Source organism: Spea bombifrons, chromosome 12 (assembly GCF_027358695.1).
Source record: "Spea bombifrons isolate aSpeBom1 chromosome 12, aSpeBom1.2.pri, whole genome shotgun sequence".
NCBI classification, from domain to species: Eukaryota; Metazoa; Chordata; class Amphibia; order Anura; family Pelobatidae; genus Spea; species Spea bombifrons.
This window is the reverse complement of record NC_071098.1, coordinates 28,740,576-28,768,382: the sequence shown is the minus strand read 5'-3', so window position 1 is coordinate 28,768,382 and position 27,807 is coordinate 28,740,576. Positions and strand designations below refer to the sequence as shown.

Here is a 27,807-nt window from a genome sequence, read left to right as displayed (position 1 = left end):
ATACACAATACCATTCAAAAGTTTGGGGTCACCGAGCTGTTTTCATGAAACAATAAGTTTTAACCTTAAACTTGGATCAGCGAACACAACGTGCCATTGGACACAGGAGTGATGGGAGTGATAAAGGGCCATTGGGACACAGGAGTGATGGGAGTGATAAAGGGCCATTGGAACACAGGAGTGATGGGAGTGATAAAGGGCCATTGGAACACAGGAGTGATGGGAGTGATAAAGGGCCATTGGAAAACAGGAGCGACGGTTGTGATAAAGGGCCATTGGAACACGGGAGTGATGGGGGTGATAAAGGGCCATTGGGACACAGGAGGGATGGGAGTGATAAAGGGCCACTGGAACACAGGAGTGATGGGAGTAATAAAGGGCCACTGGAACACAGGAGTGATGGGAGTGATAAAGGGCCATTGGAACACAGGAGTGATGGGAGGGATAAAGGGCCATTGGAACACAGGACTGATGGGAGTGATAAGGGCCATTGGAACACAGGAGTGATGGGAGTGATAAAGGGCCATTGGAACACAGGAGTGATGGGAGTGATAAAGGGCCATTGGAGCACAGGAGTGATGGGAGTGATAAAGGGCCATTGGAGCACAGGAGTGATGGGAGGGATAAAGGGCCATTGGAACACAGGAGTGATGGGAGTGATAAAGGGCCTCTGTACGTCTTTGAAGAGATTCCATTAAAAATCAGCCATTTCCAGCTACAATAGTCATTTAACATGCATTAACCCCGTCTGCGCTGGATTTCTAACCCATTTCATGTTATTTTAATGGATAAAATGTACTTTTCTTTCATAAACAAGGGCATTTCTAAGTGACTTTTGAACGGTAGTGTATATATATATATATATAGCATTAAATTGCTGATGAGTCCATTCAGCAATCTTTAATCTTGAATGATAATAATAGATAGAGAGATAAAACCTACCTCCTACGCTCAATAAATTTGCTGCTTTTGAACGGCCAAAAAACTATTTTTGATCTTCAAACTTAGCCGCGTTCATATTTCTTTGGGGCGCTGCTTAATTCTAGACTATAGCCATGTGACACGAGAAGGGTTCGTGGATTGGCTTAACAGCCCTGTTGCCACAGCTGCTCCTTTTTTTTTTTTTGAGTAATATTTGAGCATTTGAATAATAATCTTTTCTGGCGAAACTGAAGAATTAGTAAAAAGTATATATTTTAAACTAAAAATATGGAAGTTCGTATCTGTCAGAGTAAATATTGTTTCTTTGTCAGTTATCGGGGGGGGTGATGACAGCATTGCATAAAGGGTTAAACCTTTGAATTCCGCGTCTGGGAACGGCGGCTACGCAATGCGGCGCAGAGCTCTCCGGTGTCCCGACGGTTAAAGGGTTTCGCAATCAATTCTGAAAGTCAGAACATTTTGCCTCCATATAGAGGAGAGACTGACGATCAATCTTCCTGGCACACCCTAGTGCTGACATGATGGGATTTTTTGCTGCTCCGTCCCGATCTAAAGGATGTTTTAGTTATAAGGGCTGCGCTGCCGTTCGAAAGTTTCGAGAGACCTCGCTATGCCGAGCTTCGCGTCTCCGTTCGTTCCGAGGCTCCTCGGTTTGGAGAATCCGTGGCGAGCCTCCATATTGCTTCTTAAAAGTGATTGTTTCACAATGAGCTAAAATATGCTTTTCTATGAAAAAAAAAAGTGCTTCGTGACCATTCAAGATGGAGACTTTTTGCCCCCTAAAAGTACAGCGTTTCCCCCAAAACCAGATAGAAGCAGCATCCGGGAATTCCAGTACAGAATGTTCTTGGGTTCCGTTATTGCTGCCCATTGGGTAATAAACATTAAAAAAAGAAAGAATTGGGAGTTGAGGGGCATTTGTGCATTACTCAAGTAACAAGTGTTATATTGGTGTAACAGCGTGAGTGCACACGGAGCGGAGATGTTAAAGTGCGCAGACAATGGAGCTCGGGGTAAAGACCGGTTAAGGAGAAAGGCTCTGCGAGGTTGCAGTATCCTCTGTGGGCAGGATTTCGATGCTGCTGTCAGGCTGACTGGGAGACACGCTGTCGGTGAGATCCAGTTCATGGACTTGGCTCGGAGAGAGAGGCTGTGGGGGGCTCGCCGTGTCCGGGCTGGGGGCCGGGCTCTTAACTTCCGCCAAGCCAAGAAGCTCCTTAACATTAAGAGGCAATTCCTATGGATTTAGAGCAAGAATGACAGAATAAATGAAACGGGACATAAATGTGACCTCCAAGCGCTCTCAAGCACATTTCTCCTCCCCCTGATGCCCCTCTTTTCTAGGAGGTCAGAATGTTTGCTGGGTATGAGGGTATCTCAGGGTCCTACAGTCCTAATAGACCCCGATAATGTGTATACAAACCGCAGGAGAAGGCTTTAGGTAAATAAATTATTCTCCTAAATGTCTTACTCTTTAGCTCACAAAGCCATATAAATGTCTTGGGAAAGCCCCGCCCCAGCCACGCCTCTAACCACACCCCCTAAAGCAAAAGTGTCCATTCTCGTCAACGAATCATGAAAGGCTATACATTTACATAGGATGAACTACTTTAAGAAGCTGCATCACGTCGACGTCACCAGCGGTGGTAAGAAGGTGGAGAAGACTTTTTAACCCCCCACTGAATGTTACTTTTTCTAGTAATGCCCCTGTTGGGGTCTATAAAGAAGTTGGGTGAGGTCATGGAGGTAATTAATGCTTTTTGTTTTGTCCCTTCTTGGAAACCATTTCCAGAAGCACCGTGCCGCTGAAGTCTCCATTTATGAAGATGAACCAAAAAACCGAACCGGCCCTGGAGACATTTCAGAAGATGGATGGGTCAAGCAGGGCTGGCGGTTCTGCGGCAGGAGCAGCCATAACCCCGGCACTCACCTGACAGCGTGCCAGCTGCTGATTCAGAGCTTCGGCCCGACACAGAATGTCCTCCACGCTCATCTTCATGGTCAGCTCATTAATGTGCTGAACAGAAACAAAAAGCCACAGATAAATAAAAGCCTGCAGCGGCAGAGCGAGCGGAGAAATCACAGGGAAAAAAAGAGGAAAAATAACGGCTGTATAAGCGAAAAACATACAATAACGGTGCTGCATGGGAAAAAATATTTCAGTACTGCGCCAGAAATACAGCTATAGTCCTGAGAAACAAATAGTTATCTCAATATGCATGAAACCCCAGCGCTGTATACAATAATAACCCCCAGCACTGTATACAGTAACAACCCCCAGCGCTGTATACAGTAATAACCCCAGCACTGTATACAGTAATAACCCCCAGCGCTGCATACAGTAATATAACCTCCTCCAGCGCTGTATACAGTAACAACCCCCCAGCGCTGTATACAGTAACATGCCCCCAGTGCTGTATACAGTAATATAACCCCCAGGGCTGTATACAGTAATAATCCCCCAGCGCTGTATACAGTAATATAACCCCCAGCGCTGTATACAGTAATATAACCCCCCAGCGCTGTATACAGTAATATAACCCCCAGGGCTGTATACAGTAATAACCCCCAGCGCTGTATACAGTAATATAACCCCCAGCGCTGTATACAGTAATAACCCCCAGCACTGTATACAGTAATATAACCCCCCAGCGCTGTATACAGTAATATAACCCCCAGCACTATATACAGTAACAACCCCCAGTGCTGTTTACAGTGATTTAACCCCCAGCACTGTATACAATAATATAACCCCAGCGCTGTATACAGTAATATATCCCCCAGCGCTGAATACAGTGATGTCAGTTGGCATTGACAAAAAACAGGTTTTATCTCTTTTTGTTGCAATAAACTCCCTTTATCTGATACTTTGGGTAACTTTCCCATACAAAATGGCTAATATGCAGCCTGAAAACATCATATTATGGGGCAAAAACTGTAATTTTCTTTGCAGCACAGTTTTTTTTTCAACCTCATTTTAAGTCATATTTTTTTCTTTTTAAGCAGTGAAATCCTCCTGTTACCACGAAAACTTTTGCATTCATATATTAATCCCACACGTTGAGTAGACAGGCTATTCTGCAAATGAGGAAGAACTGTAAGGCAGCAATGGACTTACCTTCGGATAATAATATAAAATGATGTCATCGGGGGGCATAATGTAGGCCCTTGCAGACATGCGCAAGGTTTACCCTTTTCATGTTATTGTTTTTTTCCCTGCCATATCTGGCACCTTATGTGTCTTTGATCCACAAGACTGTGTACAAATGTAATGTTACGAGACAATCTCATCACATTATGTGATCGCTCCCTTTTTTTTAGTAGCTGTTGATTGGTCAGGGAAGGCAGAACGTTAGGATAGGAAATTGATTCGAATAAAAAAAGTCTAATTCTAAAAGCTGTGACTGATTTAAAAGCAAGTCTAGTACCCCTGATACTATAGGTGCAGACTGTACCCAAATGCGCAGCGGGACTTACTTTAAGAATCTCGTTGAAGCCGTAGTCCGAATGCATGAGAGCCTCCCGCTCCAAGTCTAAGATGCCGCAGCCGACGAGGAGGTGAAAATTGGGGCAGGGAAGGCCGGTCCATAGCACCTTAATAGAAAGCAAAAAGATGGGGCATTTAGTGTTTGCGCATGCAATAACAGATTTCAAAACAGAATGAAAAGCTTGGCATCTTCCTTAAGATCGGCGTGGATTTGTCTCATAAGAACATCTGATTCGTGGGCAACTGGACGGGATTCAACAATAAAGAGAGAAGCGCAGAATTGCAGTAAGACTGATGTGCCAACGCCATAGATGGGACTACCGGGACCCAGAATATGCGGTATGCTGGCCAATGCCAGGAGGCGGGGCTTCAAATGAAATATTTAATATATACATAAATACATCATATATTATATGTAAATATCAATCCTCCATTCTCACCTCCCAAAGAAGAAGGATGTCCTGGAAGGAGAATTCACGTTTGAACCAGATGAGCAGCCATCGGAAGCAGAAGCTGAAATTCCCAGAATCCTTGGAATCTGAGCACAAACGTTATATATGTTAGCGATGTTGGCTGGGGGAGAGTACATCTTATATATAAAAAAATATTAAGAACAACGATCCGATTAATATATTTTGTAAAAAAAAAAGTGGAATAACGGCATCCCGCTTCATGGGGCGCATGTAAGACGTACCCAAGAAGTCACACAGCGCAGGATCCAGGACGCGAAGCAGAAGGTTCAGTTGAGCTAACTGCTTTTTCATGGTCTCCTGGCTTTCTTCAAAGTTTTGGTGCTGGAATGAAGAAAAAGAGGAAATCATTGGGTTCTTAGTCAAAAAAAAGACAAATCACATCTAGGTGAGATTGACAATTTTCAGCTGTATATTGTGTTTGAAAATATATCTGTTTATTAATGGAAATTAGAAATAATAAACTAAAATAATTCTATCAGATCGACTTTATAACTACGGGATCGGCCTTACCTGTCTGGCGTATATTTCTTTTTTTTTTTCTTCTATCTATTTATTTCCCTATTTAAATGTATATTGTCTCTGTGTCTTTCGTCTTCTTGTGATTTGTTTTATGTTATGTTGTAGACGATAAAACATGATTTCATACCCTTTTTGTAAAGATTTTTATTTTGGCAATAAAATTTTTTAAAAAAATAAATAAATAATATTTAAAAAAAAAAATACACACATATATATATATATATATATATATATATATATATATATATATATATATATATATATATATTATTGATTTTTGTCCTATAGTATGAGCTCTCTAGGATTTATTTTGTATTTAATTATATACTGATTTCCACCCACAAATCGGTATATAATCGGGAGAAGTGTATCTATAAACCTTACAAATTAGCCTCCAAGTTAACGATTGTTGGAGACCTAAGAAGAACCCCGATAGATTGGCTGCGCAACCTTACCACCATCTCCATGAATCCCACAAAACACCAGAATGCATCCACCTCGTTCTGCGTGACGAAAAGGATCGGGGAGAGAAGGTCACTCATTCCCTGCACATAGCCTAAAAAAAGGGACAAAAATCGTGAATACGTTACACAAAGTACCCAAAAATGGAAATGCTATTAAAAGGGGAACTTCCGCAAACCAGATGCGCAGGCTGAGTCCCACAAATGACTCTACTTCAACTTACAGTAGGATTCAAGCTCCCAGCAGAGGTGGTAGAGGGTAATACAGCGAGGGGATTTAAAATATCAAAGTTCTAGAAGGTTTTGCTTCCTTTTAGCTTTATCTCGGATGTGACAGTTCCCCTTTTAAAACCAAGTTTAAATCGTGCAGAGCGTTTACCCAAGTCGAAATTAAACATGCAGTACGTCATCAGCACATCATTGAGGAGGACTAAGCCGGGGTTGTCGTTTCCTTCGTAGAACTTGTTGTTCCGATCAGTCCGACTGACATCCCTTTCTGCAATAAATATATGTGATGATTTAACACACAAACACCGTAGTAACCCTTTCATTGCCTGGATAGGCAAACTGCCTCCAATCACACACCAGAGTTTGAGAGCATTAAAATACCCATCGCATGGGTCAGGGCAGGGGAATTATGGGAAACATTTTTTCTCGGCACAGATTGGTTTGACATATGTTGGCGTTAAATATTTAGTTTAATTATTTTGGGGGGGATTTTACCAACCTATGAGACTGCGGTAGCCTCTCAGCAGAGAGTTCCTCTTCTCCTGATCCTCCGTGACCGATTTCCACTGCAGCTTCATGCGGAAATACTCATCGCTGATAACAGCAAGACAAACATTGGAGCATGTGTTACACGGTGTCCCGCGGAGATGGCGTTTATCCCGCTATCAGCCTGTTTGGTTCTATCCGTGGCTTACAACTCGTCAGATGCGTAGGAGAGAGCGTATTAACCCGTTTCATGCGCGAGGAGCGAGCGACAGATTGCTCTGTCAGCTCCCTGGGCAGACCATTTCCCTTCTTCCCGGGAAAGGAGGTTATGGACAGCAGGGAAATTATATAGCAAGGTACCTGCCACTGGGGCAAGTCCAGAGCGTCATACGTTGCCCTAGATAAACAAGGATATTATTGTCCAGGCTCTGGGAAACAGGTTTCAATTATTAAAGCAGATTGTATTATTATGGAAAAAATAAAAAGGGCAAAGCAGATTTCTATGAACCCTCGGGACTCTGGGATGATTTTTATTATGAATATTCTAAATTCGGTCCAGAGATTAACCGGCCAATACTATGCGATTCACCAGAGATCTCAGAACGTTGGCCGTGACCCAAAACGCTTACGTCTTTTTGCGAAGGAGAGTTTTCCGCTCTTCGGTTGTGCTGCTCCACGGGTAATAACCAAGGAGGAACTTCCAAGCTTCCTTTCGAAGACCCGGACTGAGACCCTAGAAGAATAATAACAAAAAAAAACCCAACAAAATAAAGCTTTTTTTTAGAAAAGTTTTATTCAACAACCAAAGAGAAAAAAAAAAGTATAAAAGTTCCAGAATATGCGATGAGAAAAATTAGGCAGATTAAAAGAAATATAGTCAATAGGGAAGGACATTTTTAACAATATAGAAGGGCAAGACTGTCGTAATGAATGAAAGCAAACTGTTCAGATAAATTAATATTCATATTAATTCAATTACTAATTAACAATAAAAAGGTGAAGGCTTTTAATTAAACGGTGAAGGTGACAGTTAAGTGTGGTGGCTACATCTTTATCCAGAGGAGAACAAGCCGCCTATATGTTCCATTTATTTTGAATATCTTATTTGGGTCGTTTATTTTACTTTAGATGATTGTTAAGGAAAGATGGAAGGTTTAATGATCGCGAAGACTCACCCCGGAAAAAATCCTTTTTTTCAAGCCATCCTCGTCTATCACTTGGCCTTCGGAGTCAAAGAAGGATTCCCACTCCTGCTCGCTGACAGGCGGCTGGCGCTGGATGACGGGCCGCTCTCCCAGCTCCACCTGCTGCAGAAAGGGTTTATTTAAGGTTAAAAACCACAATTTGACGAAATCTTTTTTGATGTCAAGTCTTTAGAAGGATATTTACAGTTACAAAATGAATGATCCATTCATCCAAGCCAGATCATTTTACCACCTCATAACAAATAAACCACAGGTCAAGATGCCTATGAGGGGCAATCTTTCGTTTGTTCCCATGAACTCTTTGTTGTATTGTACTGACATTTTAAAGAACTACTGAATGATATCACCGTGGTTTAGAACAGGGGCGCCCAACCTGCGGCCCTCCAGCTGCTAAAGGACTACATCTCCCATAATGCTCTTTCAGCTAAGGGGCTGGCGGAGGAGGATGGGAGATGTAGTTCTGCAGCAGCTGGAGGACCGCAGGTTGGACGCCCCTGGTTTAGAACCCAGCTGTCCTCCTCTTGACATGGGAAGCGTATTATATTAAACTTCTGGACACTTACACAGGTGATCACTTCAAAGCCAGGTTCATCTTCCAGTCCGACGGCCATCTGTGACAGAGGCCGTTGGTTTAGAGTATCTTGGGGTCGCAGAGCTCCACGGAAAAAGTTGGTGACTTTGGAGAAACCCCCGAATGTGGCAGAGTAAGGGTCCTGGAAAAATCTCTAGAGGTATTAAAAGGCAGAGCAGTTATGTACAGTTCTTTGGGTCCCTAAGAGCACATCAACAACCAAACGAGCATTGACTATTGCTTCACTAAAAAATAACTGGGGTGAAATAAAACTTCTCCTTTAAGATGATTGGTTATTTTGATTACTGCACTACATACACAGTGCAAGAAAATATCTGTGTGGCCCTTTAACAGCACCCTTTGTGCGCTTAAGCCGGGTGTCGCGCAGACCAATGACATCACGGCAGGCGGGGGGCTGTAGCGAGCGAAACAGGTCTAACTTACGGACACCACGTCTGAGGAGCCGTCGTCAAACAGTTGAAGCTCATCGAAGGAATGAGATAGGGCGTGCGAGTCGTGCGGGTAGATCAGGTACAGCCGGGAATCCCTGGGAGAGCTGAAAACAAAGCAAAAATGTTTTCACTCTCTAAATCCATACCACCCGAGTGCTCCTGTTTAGGAGGAAGAGGACCCAAATCCCCGATGCCCCCTCTTTCCTCCCCTGATGCCCCCTGTTTTCTAGGAGGTCAGAATGTTTGCTGGGTATGAGGGGATCGCAGGGTTCTACAGCCCTAAAAGCCCCGATAATGTGTATAGAAACAGCAGGGAATGGTTAATAAATTAACAAAATAAAACCCATTTTTATAAATACATTAATATTAATAGGTCATTAAAAAAACTTGGGAAAGCTCCGCCCATATCGCTTACCACGCCCCCTAAAACCAACTATCCATCTTTGGCCTTTTAAAAAGTGGGACTAGGTTAACCCACGATGTTCTAGAAGAGGCTGCAGTCCTCTTTCGATGTTTAAATTGTATAAACGTTTAATTGTATTTGAGTCTCATGATGAATTAAATAATTAGCTTACTAGAAGAGGGAACAAAATGTAGATATTTACACAAAATCAAATAAAATAAAGGATTTCCGTCATTTTCTGAGAGCCCAAAAGATATTGCATTGAAAGCCATTTTATCAGATTTAATATCGTGAAAGGTTGGGTTAATCTATACGATGAGCGCGAAATGCGACCGTACCAAAAATAGGGATAAAGCGGATGGGAAAGCCACTCATTCCTGGCACGGCGGAGCTGCGCACGCACTGCGCACGCACTGCGCACTTGAAATCTTCCCATTTGTCCTTGCGAACCCAAATTAAACCAAATGCTGTCACGTTCAGCAATTACGGGTTCCGTTCTGCGATAACGCAGTAAGCCCTGTCTGTGCCAATGTCAAACTATAAATTGTTTCCCTTTGGTAAGCGCTGACGGTAAGCAAAATAAAGCGATCTTACGAATATGCAAGAGAAAATACATTGTGTGCATAAAAAAGTCACAATTTGCTAATATTTAAGTTTACATGGCATATTTTTATCTAATTATAATAATAATACTGATTATAATAATAATTAATAAATAGATTATAATTTTTGTTATTTTTTTTTATATGCCGTCCATTTAATATCAGCAGTGGATCCTGCCAGTTTCATAAAGAAATGAACTTATATTTAAAGGTGGGTGCGTATAATAAAAAATTATTCTCAATTAGTATGAAAAAAATAGTTATTAGAAAAAAAAAATATTTTTCCCCCTGTGTTACGTCTTTACTTTAAAAGGATCCTTTAAAATCCAAATATCTCAACAATGCTTCCTATTAGTGCATTTGTCGGACGCGATTCTGCGTCGGTCAGCAACTCATCGATTTGTAAGTAAACATATATTACTAGAGTCTAAGTGGGACTGCAGCATTGCGTAATTAGGGCAGGATGAACCCCATAAATAATAAATACTAAAACAGATCGGACCGCTCAATAATTCTTTTAAGCGGGAAGGCCTTTTAAAACGTAGCGTCTTTTCCATTATAGCGCCGACGGACATGCTTACAAGACGAGAATCCGGATGAAAACACTGTCAACGTTATCAAAATTCCGAATTCTGACGGGGTCTGCATTTTCCATTGACTGAAATCTCACAGGAGCGAAGTTTAGTTGAAAGGAGGAGAAGTGTTAGAACAAGAGGGAAGCGCATGCTGATGAGCGTTAGGGGATGGGAGGTGTTGGCTGCTAACCTCAGAACGTCTCGCAGCTCGTCCTAACGTGCGGATTTGGTACTCACGTTGCCAGGATGACGTATTTCTGTAAGACTTTGAGAAGAGCCTTCGTGCCGCCTTGATGGAAATGCAGCGCCTGGAAAGACACCCCTTCCTTGGTGATGAATATGAGGTAGGACCAGCTCAAGCCGGCCTTGCTTTTCCGGATGGACTTCAGTTCTGAGAGACTCAGCGAGAAGGCCCACTTGAACCGATTACCGGACTTCTGGGCTGTAGGAGGGAACAGGAGAAAAGAAAAGTCTGAGTCTTTGTGTCATTTAGTAAACACAATCTTTTACCCCGGTGTCAGGCCTGCACCGGTCATCTAGAAGACCAGTAGGACCACATACTTGCCGACACACAATGTGCTTCTGCCTGCTGGATGAACATGGCTAACCCCTGCTAGAGTATAGGTGTCTGGCATTTAAGGGTATGTGATTTGGCAGGAGTTGGCCTTAACGTGCCAGGGACGCTTGGTCAAACTCAGCATGGCTCTGCCCAGTAGTAGGACCTCGCGTCCAATCTTACCAGACGGGTCATCCTGGGGTCGAAGCTTGGTTCCCACAGTGCTGATAACAGCCCAGTCCGGCTCATAGCCTGGATCAAAGAGATCTTCTTCTGCTCGGCACGAGGGGCTGCCTGGAGATTCCTGAGGAGCAGAAGGGAATCCGGATAACTTCCTGAAGTTATAGGCAGTGGCATATTATCACATAGGCTGTAGTTCCAGGGGTTCGGTAAACCGCCCAACTGAATTTGGCAACTTCTCCTTCGGCTGGTTGGGGACATCTTGGATCTTATCACGATAGCAACCAATAGACTGCTGGTTGGACCTTTCTATTGGTTGCTTTGATGATAAGACACAAATGACTGAGAGACCATCATTAAGAGAGAAGTTCCGATACTTACAGCTATAAGAAGTCAGTGACATCACACTTCACTTCTAAAGAATTTTCCCAGTAATGGCTGAAATGATCATTTCCACTCACCTTCCTGCAGTAGTGAATCTGTGCCGATTCTCCCTCCTCATCCACAGGGACCCACTGGATGATCACATCTGCTGTCTAATGGGGAGGAAAAAGGCAAGACACTAAGAAGTTTGGCCAAAAGGAGAATACCGGCCCATTAAGAGACATTCACTCAAATCTGAGTTAACATTAGGAGTTTAAATTTCAGGGGCAGTTGGGATCAACTAGGTGGCAAAACCAGCTGCCTGTATGACATAGAACCTACCCCTCAAAGTAATGTAAGGACGCCTTTACTTCATTGAGAGGGTAGTGGATACATTGAACGGCCTTGCAGTAGAAGTGATACAGTGTGGGAATTTAAACATGCATGGAATAAGCATAGGGATATCGTGAATATAAGACAAGCAGGAACAAATGGACAGATTATCTGCCGTTAGAGACTATATGAACGTCAATGCAGCCTCTGGTATTCACTTATTATGAGCAAATAGAGCTAAACATAGAGCTATATATATATATATATAATTTTTAGTTACTTTTTCAATGACTTGGAGGACCCCGGAGATCATGGAATCGTGGTCATTTTGCCGCTTGGTGCTGGTATGAAGAAAGACGCCATGTTTCTCAAACACCACCTGAAAATCCCACAGGAAATAAAATGAGGTCATATTATATTCATTAAACCGGGACAGACAGACACAAAAGTATAATCGGCAAACCGATCTGCAGCAATAACGTGACGACTTCAGGCACTTATCATAAAGCACAAGCAGACTGTGCTGTAGGCGCTAAATAAATAAAAGATAATATGAATTATTCTACATTGCCTTAAAAAAGTTTGGGGTCATTTTGTTGTTTGCAACATAATTCAAAAAGGGTTTCTAACGATCAATTAGCTTTTTAAACTTGGATCAGCGAACACAACGCGCCATTGGAACACAAGAGTGATGAGAGTGAACAGGAGTGATGGGAGTGATAAAGGGCCATTGGAACACAGGAGTGATGAGAGTGATAAAGGGCCATTGGAACACAGGAGTGATGGGAGTGATAAAGGGCCATTGGAACACAGGAGTGATGGGAGTGATAAAGGGCCATTGGAACACAGGAGTGATGGGAGTGATAAAGGGCCATTGGAACACAGGAGTGATGAGAGTGAACAGGAGTGATGAGAGTGATAAAGACCCATTGGAACACAGGAGTGATCGGAGTGATAAAGGGCCATTGGAACACAGGAGTGATGGGAGTGATAAAGGGCCATTGGAACACAGGAGTGATGGGAGTGATAAAGGGCCATTGGAACACAGGCGTGATGGGAGTGATAAAGGGCCATTGGAACACAGGAGTGATGGGAGTGATAAAGGGCCTCTGTACGTCTATGAAGAGATTCCATTAAAAATCAGGCATTTTTTTTAGCTACAATAGTCGTTTAAAACATTAACCCCGTCTGCGCTGGATTTCTGATCCATTTTATCTTACTTGAATGGACAAAATTTACTTTTTCTGTGACCCTAAACTGTTAAACCGTAGTGTATATAAATGCACAGTGAATATCTTACACTGATTTGCCTAAATGCTCCACAAAACCTGTAATTGAAATAATTAGTTATTAAATATTTTGCCTCATGCGATGCGTTCATTATGAAATCATACAAGTTTTATATAATATATATATATATATATATAATTTAAAATGGTTTTAAAAAGTGGGTGTGGCTAAGGGTGTGGCTTTACTGAGACATCATACATGATAGGGGCATCTGGGAAGTATGATGTAACATGTTCTCTTAATTACTAGAACGTACCTTGAACCCGGGGAAATGACCTGATTATATTTACTTTAATAACTAATACTACAAGGTGAGACCGTCCACAGGAAATTATTTGCAGGGTGGATATAAAAGACGAGAATGGGGTTCAAGGCGTGAAACTGCACCAACTACACACACTAACACCCCGGTGAGATCATGTGATCGCCGTGAGGTCATTCCATAGTTTCTCCCTGCCACCTAGTCTAGTGACTAATCAACATCTGCTGTTTAACCATCGATATGCTGGATAAACCGGCAAGTTCCCAAAAGCAGGTTAGATGACATTATTTTTAAATTTCTACTGTCCTAACAGGTTTCGGGATGCCGTAAAGTGAGGAGTCATGCATATGGATGACACCTAAACGGAACACAAGAGGTCATAATCTAAAGGGTCAGATGCTTCGACGAATGGAAGAGCCTCCTGGCAGAAGTGGTAGAGGGTAATGCAGTGAGGGTATTAAACATGCATGGGATAGGCATACGGCTCCTGAATCTAAGACGAGACCAACGACTAATTAAGGTTTGAGTTTTTACAGCAGGAGAGCCAGGCAGACTAGACGGGGGCCGAACTCCCCACAGGTTCTTTGTTTCTATGCAAAGGACCCTACTCCCCACACCTTAGAGGGGGCGGCCATGTTTTACGTCGGTTCTGGGTTTGTTTATGTGAAGAAAGACGCCACATGTATAACAGTAAATGTGCTAAAATAATTTTAAATACTCATCATACGAGTGACATCATATATGTATATATGTATACAATGCATGTGAAGTAGGTCAGCGTCCTCCTAAATGTAAACAGGCAGTAAACGTATATCTATCTATATGGCCACATAATGAAAAGAAAGCAGAGGGAAAAGGGTCACAAGACCACTCATCAGCTGATATTATTATGGCAGATAAACATTTAGGTTGACGGCCTCCTCAGCGCCCTCTGCTGACACCCTGAGGCCTGACATACTGCGTATAAGCTCCTTTTTCAGCGTTAACAGAGCGCTAAATTGGCCTAAACCGCCGCGCCAGCGCTGTTCAGTGCCCGCTGTCGCATCCGGCGCTAATATTAGCGCTAATACGCAACTCACCTTCTGATGATAAGACTCCATGGCCAAGCACCTCCAAAACTTCCGCGTTTCCGACGTCACTTCCGGCCCAGTGACAGATCCTGCGAGCCGCACAAAGCCTGTTGTCACGGCGACAGGCACGCCCCTTTCAAGCTCTTCGCTCCCTGCCAAGACGTGGATGGTTTAATGGGTGACGTCAAAGTGCAGATACAGATATTAAGGTGAGAAAAATAAAACGCATTGAAATAGAGAAAAATTCCAGGCCATGAAGAGCATGTGGGTGACTTTTAATAATAAAAAATAAAAGCACGTCCAACGATTACAAAATGACCAGTTTTCACCTTAAAAAGGGTATTAATTTCCCCAAAAATAATTTATGCTATAATGTATAACCAGGAACTCTTAGGGTTTAACCCAGAGCATCAGGGTTTTTGCCCCAGTCTCAGGGTGAAGGGGCAGATTCTTGGGGTCACACAGTCTGGAGCCGACTCCTTCCTGTTCTCCCCGCGGTGATCATATATAACACTCCCAGCTGGTGCTTTTGCCCCCAGCATGTTATAGTTGATATCCGCACCAAACGTCAAACGCCGTCATATAACATGGCGATGTCTGGTATGATAAAGGAATCATGTCCATGGTCTGTACGAGTTCATGGTTTAGACCACTGGCCCATAAGCTTTAGCCAGTGCCATACAGTGATTACCTACGTGACAAGAGTCTCTCTCAAGGACCCACCCATGTGCCCCTTTTTCCTCCCCGATGGCCCTCTATTCTAGGAGGTCAGAATGTTTGCTGGGTATGAGGGTATCGAAGGGTTCTACAGCCCTAAAAGTCACCTTCAAAGTCATCATCGATATAATAAAACCAGGAAGCAGATTTTACACCATTTTAATTTGCCTTCTGATGGTGAGGACAATCCTTTTTGGTCAAGTCCAAGCCGAGAACCTCTTATTGGGCAAATGTAGAAAAAAATGCAAACCCACTAAAGTTTTCGAGACCTCGAGAGTAGCAAGGACCCACATCCATGCTTTGCCAAGGTCAAGGGGAGCTGAGTCTGGGTCCTTTAGACATCCCTATGGGTTCCTTTAGCCACTTTGCTCCCTACAATGTTTTTCAGAACTTTTGGAAACTTTTAGAACCTAATCATAATAGCACGTGAGCTTCTCAGCCTTTCGGCTAAGATCAAGTAGTACCTACAAGACAAGGAACGCTTGGTCTTCTGGCCTTAAGGCTGAGGACACAGGGAGGTCTTTATGGAGCCGTCAGGCTAGGTCCACCTGTTGTTTTGGGCGAGCCGTACACCCTAACACGTACTTTGGTCAGGGTGACAAGAGATCCAGAGGCACATGGACTGCTCCTCTGCACTTTCTTTGCTGTTTCACGTTGGCCTGACCTATGGCTTGTCAGTGGTGAGTCCCTGAAGGCTTCCGTAGCTCCCCTCATCCTTGGTGGACCAAGAAGATCCAGTCTGCCCTTGGTTTTACCAGGGAGGGAAGCAAGGGGCTGCATATCTCTTTGGGGAGTGTGACCCCAGAAGAAGAAGACTGGGGACCACTATCACCATCTTCATTGATGAAACGTGACATCTTTGGCTTTTTAAGCTAAATCACACCGTAATGGCTCATGAGCATCAATCAACAGGAGTGGACCCCCTGCGCACAGTTAATTTAACTGTTTGATGGAGTACAAATTAACAAATACAACAAAGAGCCACCATTGGGACTGGCTCACTGTGCACAGGAGATGTGGAGTATCAAATAAACAAATGTGATCATGCTGTGGGTGGGGATAATGAAGAACCTCCCCCAGGAAGACCTCTTTCTTATTGGCAAAGTGTTTTCCCCCCACACTATCACTTTCAAATTAATGTTTTGCCCCAGTCTGTCAATACTTTAGAGCGTTTTCTAATTTTAAATAATTGTATCGCCATTGAATGGCCAGCATCGCCTGCATTTTAATTAAGAGTGTAAGGTACTGCTTCCTATGAGCAGAGCGGGCGGCGCCATTTTTAAGAAGGGCAAAAATTGGAAATGAAGGGAAAATAGGTCGGACTTGCGCTTTCGCAGTTGAATTCGGTCTAAAGTACTCCCTCTCCGGTGTGTTCAATCAGGGGTAAGTCAGTGCCGAGCCTGTGGGTGGTGGGATTGGGAAAGGAGGAGGGCCCAGGGTTATTAAATTGAAGTGGGTGGGAGGGGGTGTGAGAGGTCGGTGGTGACGTCAGTAGCTGTGCGACCCTGGGGGTTCCGGAGTGTGCAGGGCTGCAGGTAACTTGTGTATTCTCTCTGGGTCTGTGCACTTTCTTTTTTTCTTTCTAATATAATGTGCCTGTAGTACTGGGCTCCTGGTGCATCGTTTGGGGCCCCTTGTCAAGTGTTTTTTTTTATGGTTGCCCCCTCCCCTTCCTTTGGGGGTCTAGTGTTGTTTACGTGAATCGGTGCTCGATTGTCACTGTCTAGCTGTGCAAATTCTGTTTTTTTCTTGTTGGTCTTTTAAACGTAGAATTTAAGAAAAGTCAGGGGCCCCAAAAGTTCCCAGGCTTTGTGTTTTACTGTCTTGGGTGACTATTACTTGTCTCGTATTAACAAACCAATGCCACAAGATATCCCTTACTGAATTAAGCCTATACAGTTAGTTCAAGCTATTAGCTGAAAGGCTTGAACTGACCCTGTATAATGTATGGTTAAACAGATTATTTAAATTTCGCCTACAAAACTCTGATATCGGGTCCCTTCTTGCGGGCGCTGCATGTTGCGATTGGCCCCTTGACGATATGTGGTGATAATGGCGTTGGTAAGACCAACAAAGCTGCTTTGTGCGTCTTCTGCACGGCGCCTAAAGTCCTGTATTTTATTTTATTTTTTTTATTAATATTTGAATTAACGTCAGGATAAATTCACCTATATAGTGCTTTATCTAGTTATCTAGGCACTGAATTGTATATAAAATTCCAGCTACGTTGACGTAGGATTTTATAACAAAAAGGGGGCCAGATGATCCTTGTGTTACGAAAGTGTAGGACGGTGTCGGATCTTACGCCCGCAGTCCTGCGGTGAACTTAAACATGTACAGGATAGGCATATGGCTCCTGAATCTAAGACGAGACTAATGACTGATTAAGGTTGGGGTCTTTACAGCATGCCGCGTTCGGTTGTGAGAGGGGCCTGTACTGTTGCTTTTGGGTAATGTAGATGGGGTCCCTTTAAACTGCCCCGCAGTGCGACCTAAACAGCCTGTTTTTCTACCCCTGCCACACTTCAGATCTGTATAAAGCTGCATATGTCTTTCAACACTAGTAGAGGGTGCGTTGTGCTTCTGTAACTCTATCTATTGTTAGCATCTGGCCCAAACCGGCCCCTGCCAGAAACATGCAAAGCGTTCACCTTCCATCTGCAGGGGGGGGATGCCGTGATGTTTAATGTCTTCCTTTGAATACATGAAACGTATCTATTTTGGTATCCGCTAAAAAGTAATAATTGGCACACTATATAGAAAAAAAAAAGAAGGTTAAAAGTAACGCATACACCAAAAACCTCCATATAACTGAAATTCTTACCTGCAAAGGTGTCGTCTTGAGATCCGACGTCCAGATCAGTGACGCTCCATAAACTATTTGGTGCCGATTTTAAAGTGTCGGCTCAGTGCGGCGTTTGAGCCGGGAAAGTCACCCAAAAAAATCACATGATCGGAAACAATGGCGGCCTCCAGACACGGTGGGAACCAGGTTTTTGTCACCGACCAATATTGCTGCATACAGTGTCGGGGTATATGCTCAAAGAAATATCTTCTATGGGCTTTCCCTTTGAATCTATACTGAAAACGTGGATCATGCTTTCGTCAAAACCTCCAGTTTGGATTTCAGTAGCTTGTTCTGAACCAACGCCAAATGCTTAATCCTTTTTGTCTTCTACACAGGGTACAAAACATCTTATCACCATGACAGACATGACTGACAATCACAAAGATGCCTGGGAAGTTCTGATCCGCGCCGCAGAGCATTACCGCAGACAAACCGGAAACGACATTGTGCTTATCACTGCCTACAAGCCCAAGTTGGTGTCCTCCTTCGCCTACACTATCCATGGCAGCGGGGTTCTCCTAGAGGCCACCCAACGATACCTTGATGACATTGCTGTAGTACACAAAACCACTGTATTCACCAGCCCAATACCTATTTACAAAGGCAACAAGGAAACCTCATCGGGCAAGCAGAACTCTTACTCAAAGAGCTACCCCTCCATCTACGGTAAAGAGGACTTCCTCTCGGTGGAAGACAATGACTTTGCTAAGCCCATTCCCCAGAACCAAATGCCTGACCAAATGACAAAGTTAGAAGGAAAGGTTGACGAGGACTACAATCAGCAAGGCCACCTCCAGAGGGCATCTGAACATGCGGCCAGTGACTCAGCAGGTGAGGGCTGTAAAGCTTGGTGTGGAGGACCTTTTGTAATGCGATGGCACTGGGGTTGCGTGTTTCTTGACCAGCGCACAAACCACTCATCTAATAAGTTCTGGCTGCTAAACTAACCTGCTTCTTCATGTTCATGAAGGTCTTGCTTGCTGTGGTTGACCAAGCGCTCATTGTGTCTCCCGTTGAATGTAAGGCTTCCTGAGGGCGACCGGCCGATGGTGTTACGAGTGCCACCTTCATCTAGATATAAGAGTGGTTGGCACTAAGGCAGCCCTTGCCCTCCCTGTTGCAGAATATAATATATAACTCTTAATGGGGGGTTAATTAGTTTAGTACATCTTAATCCTGTGATTAGTGGCCTGATTTTAGGATTGCATGGGTAACTTTTCAGTAGCATGGGAGCTGCTGGGTTTCTTGATAGAACTCCTGCCATGATCAGCTGTAGAAATGCTTTTCCCCGTCAAAGTCAGCGGCGGGTGAAATGCGCCGAGCTGTGCTATGCGCTCCCTACTGAGATGCCAGCTTGGCTCGCCAAAAACTATTGGTTGCATGAGCCTCTAGAGCGAGGACAATCAAGGATTGAGTGAAGTGAACTCCTTTTAATTCCAGTCCACTTAATACAGAACCTCTTTGCTTGGATTGATCGTGGCTCTTAAATGTAGGTATTGCTGCAGATTTGTAGTGCGAATCTTCTGTGTCAACGACAAGCTTAGCTGAGCCGCTGTGTTCTGCCGCATTTAGTGTTAAGTCAACGGTAGAACATGCATGGGGTAGGCGTAAGACAAGGGACTAAGTGAAGTGTCTTTTCCTCCCCATGTCCACTGCCACTTGCGCAATATTTCTCTAGATGGCTCTGTAGGAATCGCGTTATCACTATACAGCGTCTATCTCTCCAGTTATACTGAGACTAAACTCTCTTGCTTACAGGACTGTTTGTAATGGATGAGGATTCCAACAGCCAGGATTGTGAACCCTTCTTTGAATCGGACCCTGAAGAGAGCACCGACGGTAAGCGTGGTTAAATGAGCCGGGGAGGGGGCACTTTGTGATCTTCTCAAGGTTCTTCTGCAGATCTGACCCCCTACTGACAACTACAGAACTTTGCTCTGTTGTCCTTTGTTTCATTTACATTAACCATTTAAAACCATGGCGTTTAGAAGCCGGTCTTATAAATGTATTTATTGTATCCCCTTCTGGTGTCTACTAGCTTCAAAGTCTGCCCTTCTCTAAAGCAGACGGCGCTGCCCGATGGGATTATTACCCCCTCGATGTGAACTCTAAAAAATGGTTTAAGTACATGCGCCGTTGGCTGGTCTGGAAACTTCTGCCCCCCTTATGTTACAGATGGGAGCCTGACTGAGGATGTCCCGGGGCAGTTGCCTCTGCAACGCAACATTCAGCAATATGCCAAGTCTCTCCCGGTCACCGTGCCTGTCTGGGGGTTCAAGGACAAAAGGCAGAGCAATAAGTCTTCGGATGAAGATACGGGCAGGGTGGGTATTCTGGTGGTGGGGCAGTTAAGCTCCTCAATGCTAATGATCACAGCTCCTATCCATCTCCTCAACACGGCCTTTCTTCTCGTAGTATAGGGTCTTAGAATCCCCTATCTTGTGTTCCCTATGGATTTAATCTTTAGATCTACAGTCTGCTTATCTCCAAGTAAAATGCATTGGTGTCTGCCATGGCGCTGATGCCCCCCTTGTCATCACACTAGCTATTTCCATGTTTAAGTATCTCCTATATATTAGAGGTTTGAACATGTGATATTAGATGCCCACCTTGTTTGTCCATTGAAGCAGCCATCTAACTTGTTTTCTCAGGATCTGCATGATTATTCCTCCCCGTTGTTTAATTCTGGAGTGGTGTCATGTGATGTAAGGAACTGGCTATTGGTCAGCATGGCTCCTGTGATTGGTCTGACCGTGCCTAGTGCTTATATCATAACTTGCGCTTATTCAGCTGACTTTCTTCTCGTCTACCCAGCTTCCTTCTCCCGACCTGGAAAGAATCGCTGCCAGCATGCGCGCCCTTGCTCACGACACCACCCAACCCTTCGGGGACCTTCCTCGCCCTCGACTGAACACTGGCGACTTCCAAGTAAACTACCGGAAGTATTAACCCGCGCAGCCCTGTTGCACACTGGCTTCAACACTAATGAACGCCCTCTGGTCTCAATCAGCAGATAAAGCTCAATCGTATCCCAGCCGCCCGCCGATACTTGGAAGGGCGACCGGTTCCCGTTCGAATATGGTTTAAAAAAATAAAGAAATACATTTTTATTGCGTCCAATTTTAATTTTTTTCCCCCCAAATTGTCAGTGTTTTGACTATTTTTTTTTTCCAATGATTATGTATAATTTCATACCCAAATTTTTTTTTTTTTTTTATGCCACCTCAATAAAAGAGGAATCTGTATTTTTGTGCGGCGCTTTTATTCTTATCAAAGGAGATTCCCTCTATTTCTTCTTTATGGGGGATCCTTAAGCGGACCGTTACCTGAACAGCAATACTTCAATGGGGGGGTTGAATTTTCTTGAGTGGCTGCCCTATGTGAGCTCTTGTGCTTAGAACACTTCTGATTGGCTGTTTTTTCTCTTTTTTTTTTTACTTGGGATTTCTCGATAACATCTCTCTTGGGAACCTCTACATCCGTTCTCCAGGTATAACCCTCGCCGTTTCACCCTTTGCATTGAGAATCAAGCTGCGTGCCACCTTAAATGCCACTTTGGGACATCTTTTTTTTTTTTTTTTTTTTAAGGTGGCGCTGCTGACCAACACAAGCATTTGGTGTTCAGCATCTCATCAGACATGCCAGCTTCCAAAAAATAGCCAATTACCTGTTGAACCCCCAATACAATCTTGTGGATATTCTTTTTTTAATGGAAAAGCAATATTGCCCTTGAATGCTTATTGGATTTAAAAAGTGCATTTTCTACCCAAAGCAGGGGATGCTGGGTAATGTCAACTAAATACAGTAACGAGGAACCACTAGGCGTTAACCAGCAGTGCTAAGGACTGCTTACAATTATCAACTTTTAATATCTGGGTGATGCTCTGCCTGTCTCTACTACCCCTTAAGTGTCACCTTAAATCACTAGTTTGGGGGTTCTTCTAAATACTTTGCTCCTATGAGGCTGGCGCTGTATAATTACTGACCCGCTATAAATCGTATGGGGTAAGGGTTTGCTGCCAGCATAATAAAGTCCTCATTCTGACTCGTGTAAATGTGAACGCGGCAGGAGCGGCCAGCCGTAATCCTGCTTTAAGGTGCTGCTTACGTTTTGTTTTCCTCTTTTCTCTCTCGTTGCGCTGCTCTGGTCGTGAATAGCCCAATTATCGGCTTCCGCAGTGGCCTCCAATGTTTAGCTTCGATTTAGATTATACGGAAAGCAAAAGTTGTCGGGTTCCAGGAATTCAAAGATGGAGGTTAATACGTTTTTTTTTTTTTGGCCACCTCTAACTTCCCGGAGCGTGATAACTTTCTTTTTGGAATAATCTATCCTTTTTATTTTGTGAAGTGCGTTGGTGGTAAATGACGTTAAATAGCAAACGACCTAATAGGTGCGTGAGAAACCCTCGCTGATTTTTATCATGCTGTTTAGATCGTTAGTTGTGATGACCTTAAACGTCCTTTAATCTTTTGGTCTTTGACCTGTACGGTCTACTGATGTCCAAGTCTATTGACCGAACACAAGGGCTTTGCTACACCCCATGCTCTGATCCACGCTGTCTCGTTATACATATTTTTTGTATTTAAACCTCTGTAAATACTCCCTCTTGTAGTCGTAGGTCGGGATGACGTGATCCGCTGTGTAATGCGGCCATCTTGAAAAACGAATGACTGCTGTACCCTACCGTTCAAAAGTTTATGGAAAAGGACATTTCTGGCCGCAACATAATTATAAAAGGGTTTCTAACAATCAATTAGCCTTTTAAACTTGGATCAGCGAACAGGATGTTGGAACACAGGAGTGATGAGAGTGATGGCCATTGGAACACGGGTGTGATGGGAGTGATAAAGGGCCATTGGAACACAGGAGTGATGGGAGTGATAAAGGGCCATTGGAACACGGGTGTGATGGGAGTGATAAAGGGCCATTGGAACACGGGTGTGATGGGAGTGATAAAGGGCCATTGGAACACAGGAGTGATGGGAGTGATAAAGGGTCTCTGTACTCCTAGGAAGAGATTCCTAGCTGTTCCCAGCTACAGTAGTCATTTACAGCATTAACCCCATCTGTGCTGGATTTCTGATCCATTTCATGTTATTTTAATGGACAAGATTTGCTTTTCTTTCCAAAACAAGTGACCCCAAACTTTTGCACGGTACGGTACCTGTATTCAGAGTCAGGACTTCCCCTGTAATTATGTTTTGAACCATAGGCAGGTGACTTCCCAATGCATCTGGAGCCATCGAGATGGTCTGCAAGCGCACAAAATCCGGAATTACGTTGAAAATAACTTTAAAAAAAAAAAAACTTTGAATATTTACTTTGATTCTTATTGCAAATAAAATAAATGAAATTTGATGTTTTTGGAGTCAAACGGACTCTCCGAATTAATGCAAAAACCTGAGTTTAGAAAGAGATATTTACCGGTGACGACAGCACCGCTTTTTTTTTTTTCCTCCTTCTTTACGGGGTATATAAATAAATAAAAAGTGCAATTACGCGGGAAACATTTCTTGCGCAGGCTGGGGAATAAATCTGCGAGTAATTTGTGTATTTCTAGTGCCATAAATAAAATTCTTGTCTATAAAATGTGATTTATCTGTGGGGAAAAAAAGCAAATTTTCGTGTAGCTTCTAGTGTCAAAATATCTAAATAGCGAGGACACAATTTTGTAGATTTTAAGCAATTTCATTCCGTTTTCTGAACGTTAAAGAGGATCTCTCAGCTTCAATAACTCTCGCAGGTCCGTTTGCTCCTCCCCTCTTGTTAAGTTGCTGGATGCTGTTGATTGGTTGAGACAGGCTTTTGTAAAGTGGGCGGGGGAAAGAGAGGAAGTTGATGCCACATGTTTACTTCCTTTCCTCCGCTTTGATTGGTTCTTTGTTTTTTGTGAGCGTCATGCAGAGGATTCATGTACTTTTAAATCAATTTCCAAAATAATTACAATAATTGGAAAAAAAAAATTAATTAATTCAGTGAAGTTAAGGCTTATGTAGGTGACAGCAGGGGCAGGATTGAAGGAAGGGGCCTGGCGACCATTTGTCTGCCCCTTTAACTCTTCTAGGGGAGGGTAATAGCCACATCTAGTAACAATCTCTCATGCACTCATCCTGCACGCTGCGTCTGACTGATCCAGCATACAGGAAGTGACATCATATCCACTTCCTGCATGCTGGATCAGTCCGCACACAGCATGGAGGAAGTGGTACAGGCAGGCTGTTTGGGGGGAAAAAAAGATGGCAAAGACAGGCTAGTTGGGCACAGTGATGGCACAGGCAAGCTGTTTGGGGGAATAAGATGTCAAAGACAAGCTAGTTGGGAACAGTGATAGCGCAGGCAAGCTGTTTGGGGACAAAATGGCATAGACAAGCTGTTTGGGGGGAAAGCTGGCCCTGCGGGACATGTTGCTTGATGAAGTTGGGGACCCGTGGTTTCTAGCTGCGCCCCTGGGTTACAGATCTCTTTACGTTTGAGAATATTGTTAAGAAATATCCACAATCGACGGATCGTGTGTCAGAATGAGTTTTTTTACTATTGTATTACAACTGACAAGATCGGGAAAAATGGCGCCTAACGCGTTCCACCGTGGACTTTATATACCGCTGATGTTTTATGACATTCACTTTTCCGCTTGCGAGTAAACAGCTCATTTCTTGAAAAGTTAATTTGAGCCGCGTCGCACCATTGACTTTAATACAGATGGCCGAAGTAAAGGCCTGAAATGTGCTTGCCTTTTTTCCCGTAAAGCAATGACTGTACCCACTTCGTACAATAAATTTGTTTTGAAGAGCGTAATTATTTGTCTGCTTATTGCAGGGGACAAGCAAATAATTATAAAAACGATTATGATACTTTGCAGAATAGTGGTAGATAAGTGGAGCAGCCTCCCAGCAGAAGTGGTAAAGGTTAATATAGTGAGAGAATTTAAACACCAGTGGGATAGGCATGTGGCTCCTGAATCTGAGACCGAGGACTGATTAAGATTTGAGTCTTTACAGCAGGAAAAACGGGCGGACTAGATGGGACGGAATGAGGCCGATCTGCCAGTTTCTATGTAATGGAAACGTAATGCATGATGAAGAATAGCCTGCAGGTCATTAGTCCTGCCAGCAGGGGGCGGTATGGGATTCTTTACCAGCTAAGAGGCAAGATGTTGCGGAGATTCTGAGATTGGTGTTAGACGACTCTGTCGTCCTGGAGAATCCCTTGTTACACCCGGTTAATCAGAAGAATTATCCCCCCCCCCCCCCCGGCAAGATCTGAAGGGTTTGGGGTTCTTCGGACTATCGATACCTGTAAATAACTTTTATGTAGCTCCTGCTTAAACTGAATTGTGGACGCTACTCCTTGAGTCCGTTCTATTGTATTGTGTGTGTCTGTACATATACACACACATCCACACCTCAAACGTTTGGGGTCACTCATAAATGCCCTTGTTTTTGAAAGAGAAGCAGGTTTTGTCCGTTAAAATAACATGAAATGGATCAGAAATCTGTATCTATCAAAAGTGATCCCAGGAAGGAAAAAGCGGTGACCGGAGACAGGGTCAGGGGCGGCTGAGGCTCATTGATGCACGTGGGGGTGAATGCTGCCGGTGCGGGCAAATCCAACAGACGAGCTGCTGAAAAAGTTACTGCTGGTTCTGATAGAAAGGAGTCAGAGCACGCAGAGCATCGCAGTTAGTTGGGTATGGGGCTTGGTAGCCGCAGTCCAGTGAGGGTGCCCATGCTGACCACCGCCAACTGCCAAAAGTGCCGTGAGCATAAGAACTGGAGCAAGGAGCAATGGAAGAAGGTCACCTGGTCTGATGAATCACGTTGCCGCACCTTGCAGCTTACAGGACTTAAAGGATCTGCTGGTAACATCTCGGCGCCGGATCCCACAGCACAGCTTCAGAGGTCTAGCGGAGTCCATGCCTCGACGGGTCAGGGCTGTTTTGGCGGGAAAGGGGGACCTACAGAATATTAGGCAGGTGGCCATAATGTTATGGCTGATCGGTGTATCATACATGGGAGAAACACAACACTGTGATGTACCGTATGACCTCTGTCTCACGTGTTCTGCTCGTGTTATCTTTTTTGTAAATAGTAATTAACAATTTGACAGGTGAATGTCGGAGGATAATTGCTGAGGTTCTGGATGCTGTCTCTTGCTCGACCAGCCCATCTCTCTAATGAGAGCCTTTCGTACCTAACAAGAAACAAAATACTGCCAACCATTGTTTGTTGTCTTTTAAACTAAACTCGGGTTTAAAGGAAATTATCACACCTTGGTTTTAAGGTGTCTCATTGTTGACGGACCCTTCCCTTTCTGGTATCTCATCTCAAAAGCTATTTGTCTTATGAAGAGCAAAAATAATTGAAGGACATAGATTTTTTTTTTATTTAATTTTGAAGATTTTATCCAATTTAGTTCAAAAGGGCTACATACCTGATTATTCCGCCCTCAAGAACAATGTTTGATAGCCCTGCTGTAGGAACGGTCACTGTGGGGACAGGCCACCCATCTGAGTCTTGGACATCTTCCCTAGAAGATGGAATACCGTCGAAAGACTAAAGCTCTTATTCCCATCCCATGACTCTACATGTTTACATTGAGTCCTTTTATCTCCAATCTGGACCTGCAGTAACATGCTTCCTACGCTCTCTGCCAACTTTAAAATCTCACAAACTGACTCAGCATATTGTGGACAACTTAAGATTCCGTCATGGGTTCCTCCACCAGCTCGAGAAAGAACGTTTCTGAAGTTGATTTCAATGTAGGCCCTGGGTCAACCTATTAAGAAACCTTGAAGGAATCAAAGCATCAGGGAGTTCGCATCTTGATGTTACATTCCAGGAGTCCTCGGGTCTTCTCCTTCTCCGTTTTGTATTTTGGATCAAATTATGTATTCCATAAAAAATATTACTCTGACAAATTGAATCCCTACTATTTTTGGTATGGGTGGGAGGTTTACGCTTTTTATGAACACATAGGCAGACTCATCCTTCTGTCACCGACAGCAACAGAACTCCTTAGCCCGTACTTGGATCATAAAATCATTACTCCGATAGTCTAGAAGAATCACCGGCCTTTATCAGAAACAATTTAACCTGTAGACCTGACCAAGGAGGTCTTCGCTTGGCCACAGTTGTCTGGCATTGTATGTCTGAGAATACATCTTCTGTATCCATTGCAGAGATCATGCGTCTTTATGACTGTGTGCGTATGTTCTCGGTGGGTGCTTCTAGATTTTATTAAGACCTGCTAGAGTTCCATCAATGGAAGATACCATCACAACATCTTCTGTAAATAGCAGGAATTTGAAAACCAGGACACTGGACACAAACAACAATTTGGATGATTTTATTTAAAATTCAACAAAAAAGAAGTAATGTACAATCTTTAATGCAACCGAAGAAGTCAACGGTAGAGAAGTAACCATCAGAGCTTATTGCAGAGCGTTGGACAACAGGTCTCGAGGGCATTAAACAGGCCAAGGTTTCTGGACCCTTGTCTAGTCATTGGTGGTTTAGACCTGGGTTAGGAGTTGCTGGTGGTCCCAGAACACAATAAGGTCAATTAAATATTGTCCATCATAACCCTTTTAGTCAACTTCGACCAACCTGCAAAAGTAATGGCCAGTCCCGAAGACTTGTGGTCTTAACCACAATACATACCTATCCTTGTATCTCGTCGGAAAAAAAGACTATCTGTAGGTAGATTAGGATCTCGTGTCTTGAACCTTGGAGATACATCTGATGGTTCTGAAGACTTCATTCTGGATCTTCTTTAGAGTCCAAG

General features: G+C 43.6%; 2 protein-coding genes across 4 annotated transcripts; one reads left to right on the top strand and one right to left on the bottom strand.

The window, feature by feature from the left end:
- Positions 1-1,859: 1,859 nt before the first annotated feature.
- TBC1D17 (TBC1 domain family member 17) lies at positions 1,860-14,532 on the bottom strand. Its single transcript, XM_053452153.1, has 17 exons — positions 14,468-14,532; positions 12,117-12,215; positions 11,602-11,676; positions 11,144-11,264; positions 10,642-10,846; positions 8,817-8,928; positions 8,365-8,526; positions 7,772-7,903; positions 7,226-7,329; positions 6,610-6,704; positions 6,262-6,378; positions 5,877-5,977; positions 5,124-5,223; positions 4,870-4,967; positions 4,420-4,536; positions 2,873-2,959; positions 1,860-2,179 (listed from the first exon to the last, which is right to left on the bottom strand). The coding sequence occupies exons 1-17, from the start codon at positions 14,486-14,488 to the stop codon at positions 1,967-1,969; spliced, it is 1,959 nt and encodes a 652-aa protein (XP_053308128.1). The 5' UTR covers positions 14,489-14,532; the 3' UTR covers positions 1,860-1,966.
- A 1,938-nt stretch (positions 14,533-16,470) lies between these two features.
- AKT1S1 (AKT1 substrate 1) lies at positions 16,471-21,138 on the top strand. Of its 3 annotated transcripts, none has more exons than XM_053451680.1 (5): positions 16,471-16,558; positions 18,359-18,854; positions 19,782-19,862; positions 20,199-20,347; positions 20,838-21,138. In XM_053451680.1, exons 2-5 carry the CDS (start codon positions 18,380-18,382, stop codon positions 20,970-20,972), a joined length of 840 nt encoding a protein of 279 aa, XP_053307655.1. In that variant the 5' UTR covers positions 16,471-16,558; positions 18,359-18,379; the 3' UTR covers positions 20,973-21,138. The 3 variants fall into 3 exon arrangements, with proteins under 3 accessions (XP_053307655.1, XP_053307656.1, XP_053307654.1); XM_053451681.1 differs by having other exon boundaries at positions 16,524-16,542; XM_053451679.1 differs by lacking the exon at positions 16,471-16,558 and adding an exon at positions 16,589-16,710.
- Positions 21,139-27,807: the final 6,669 nt, after the last annotated feature.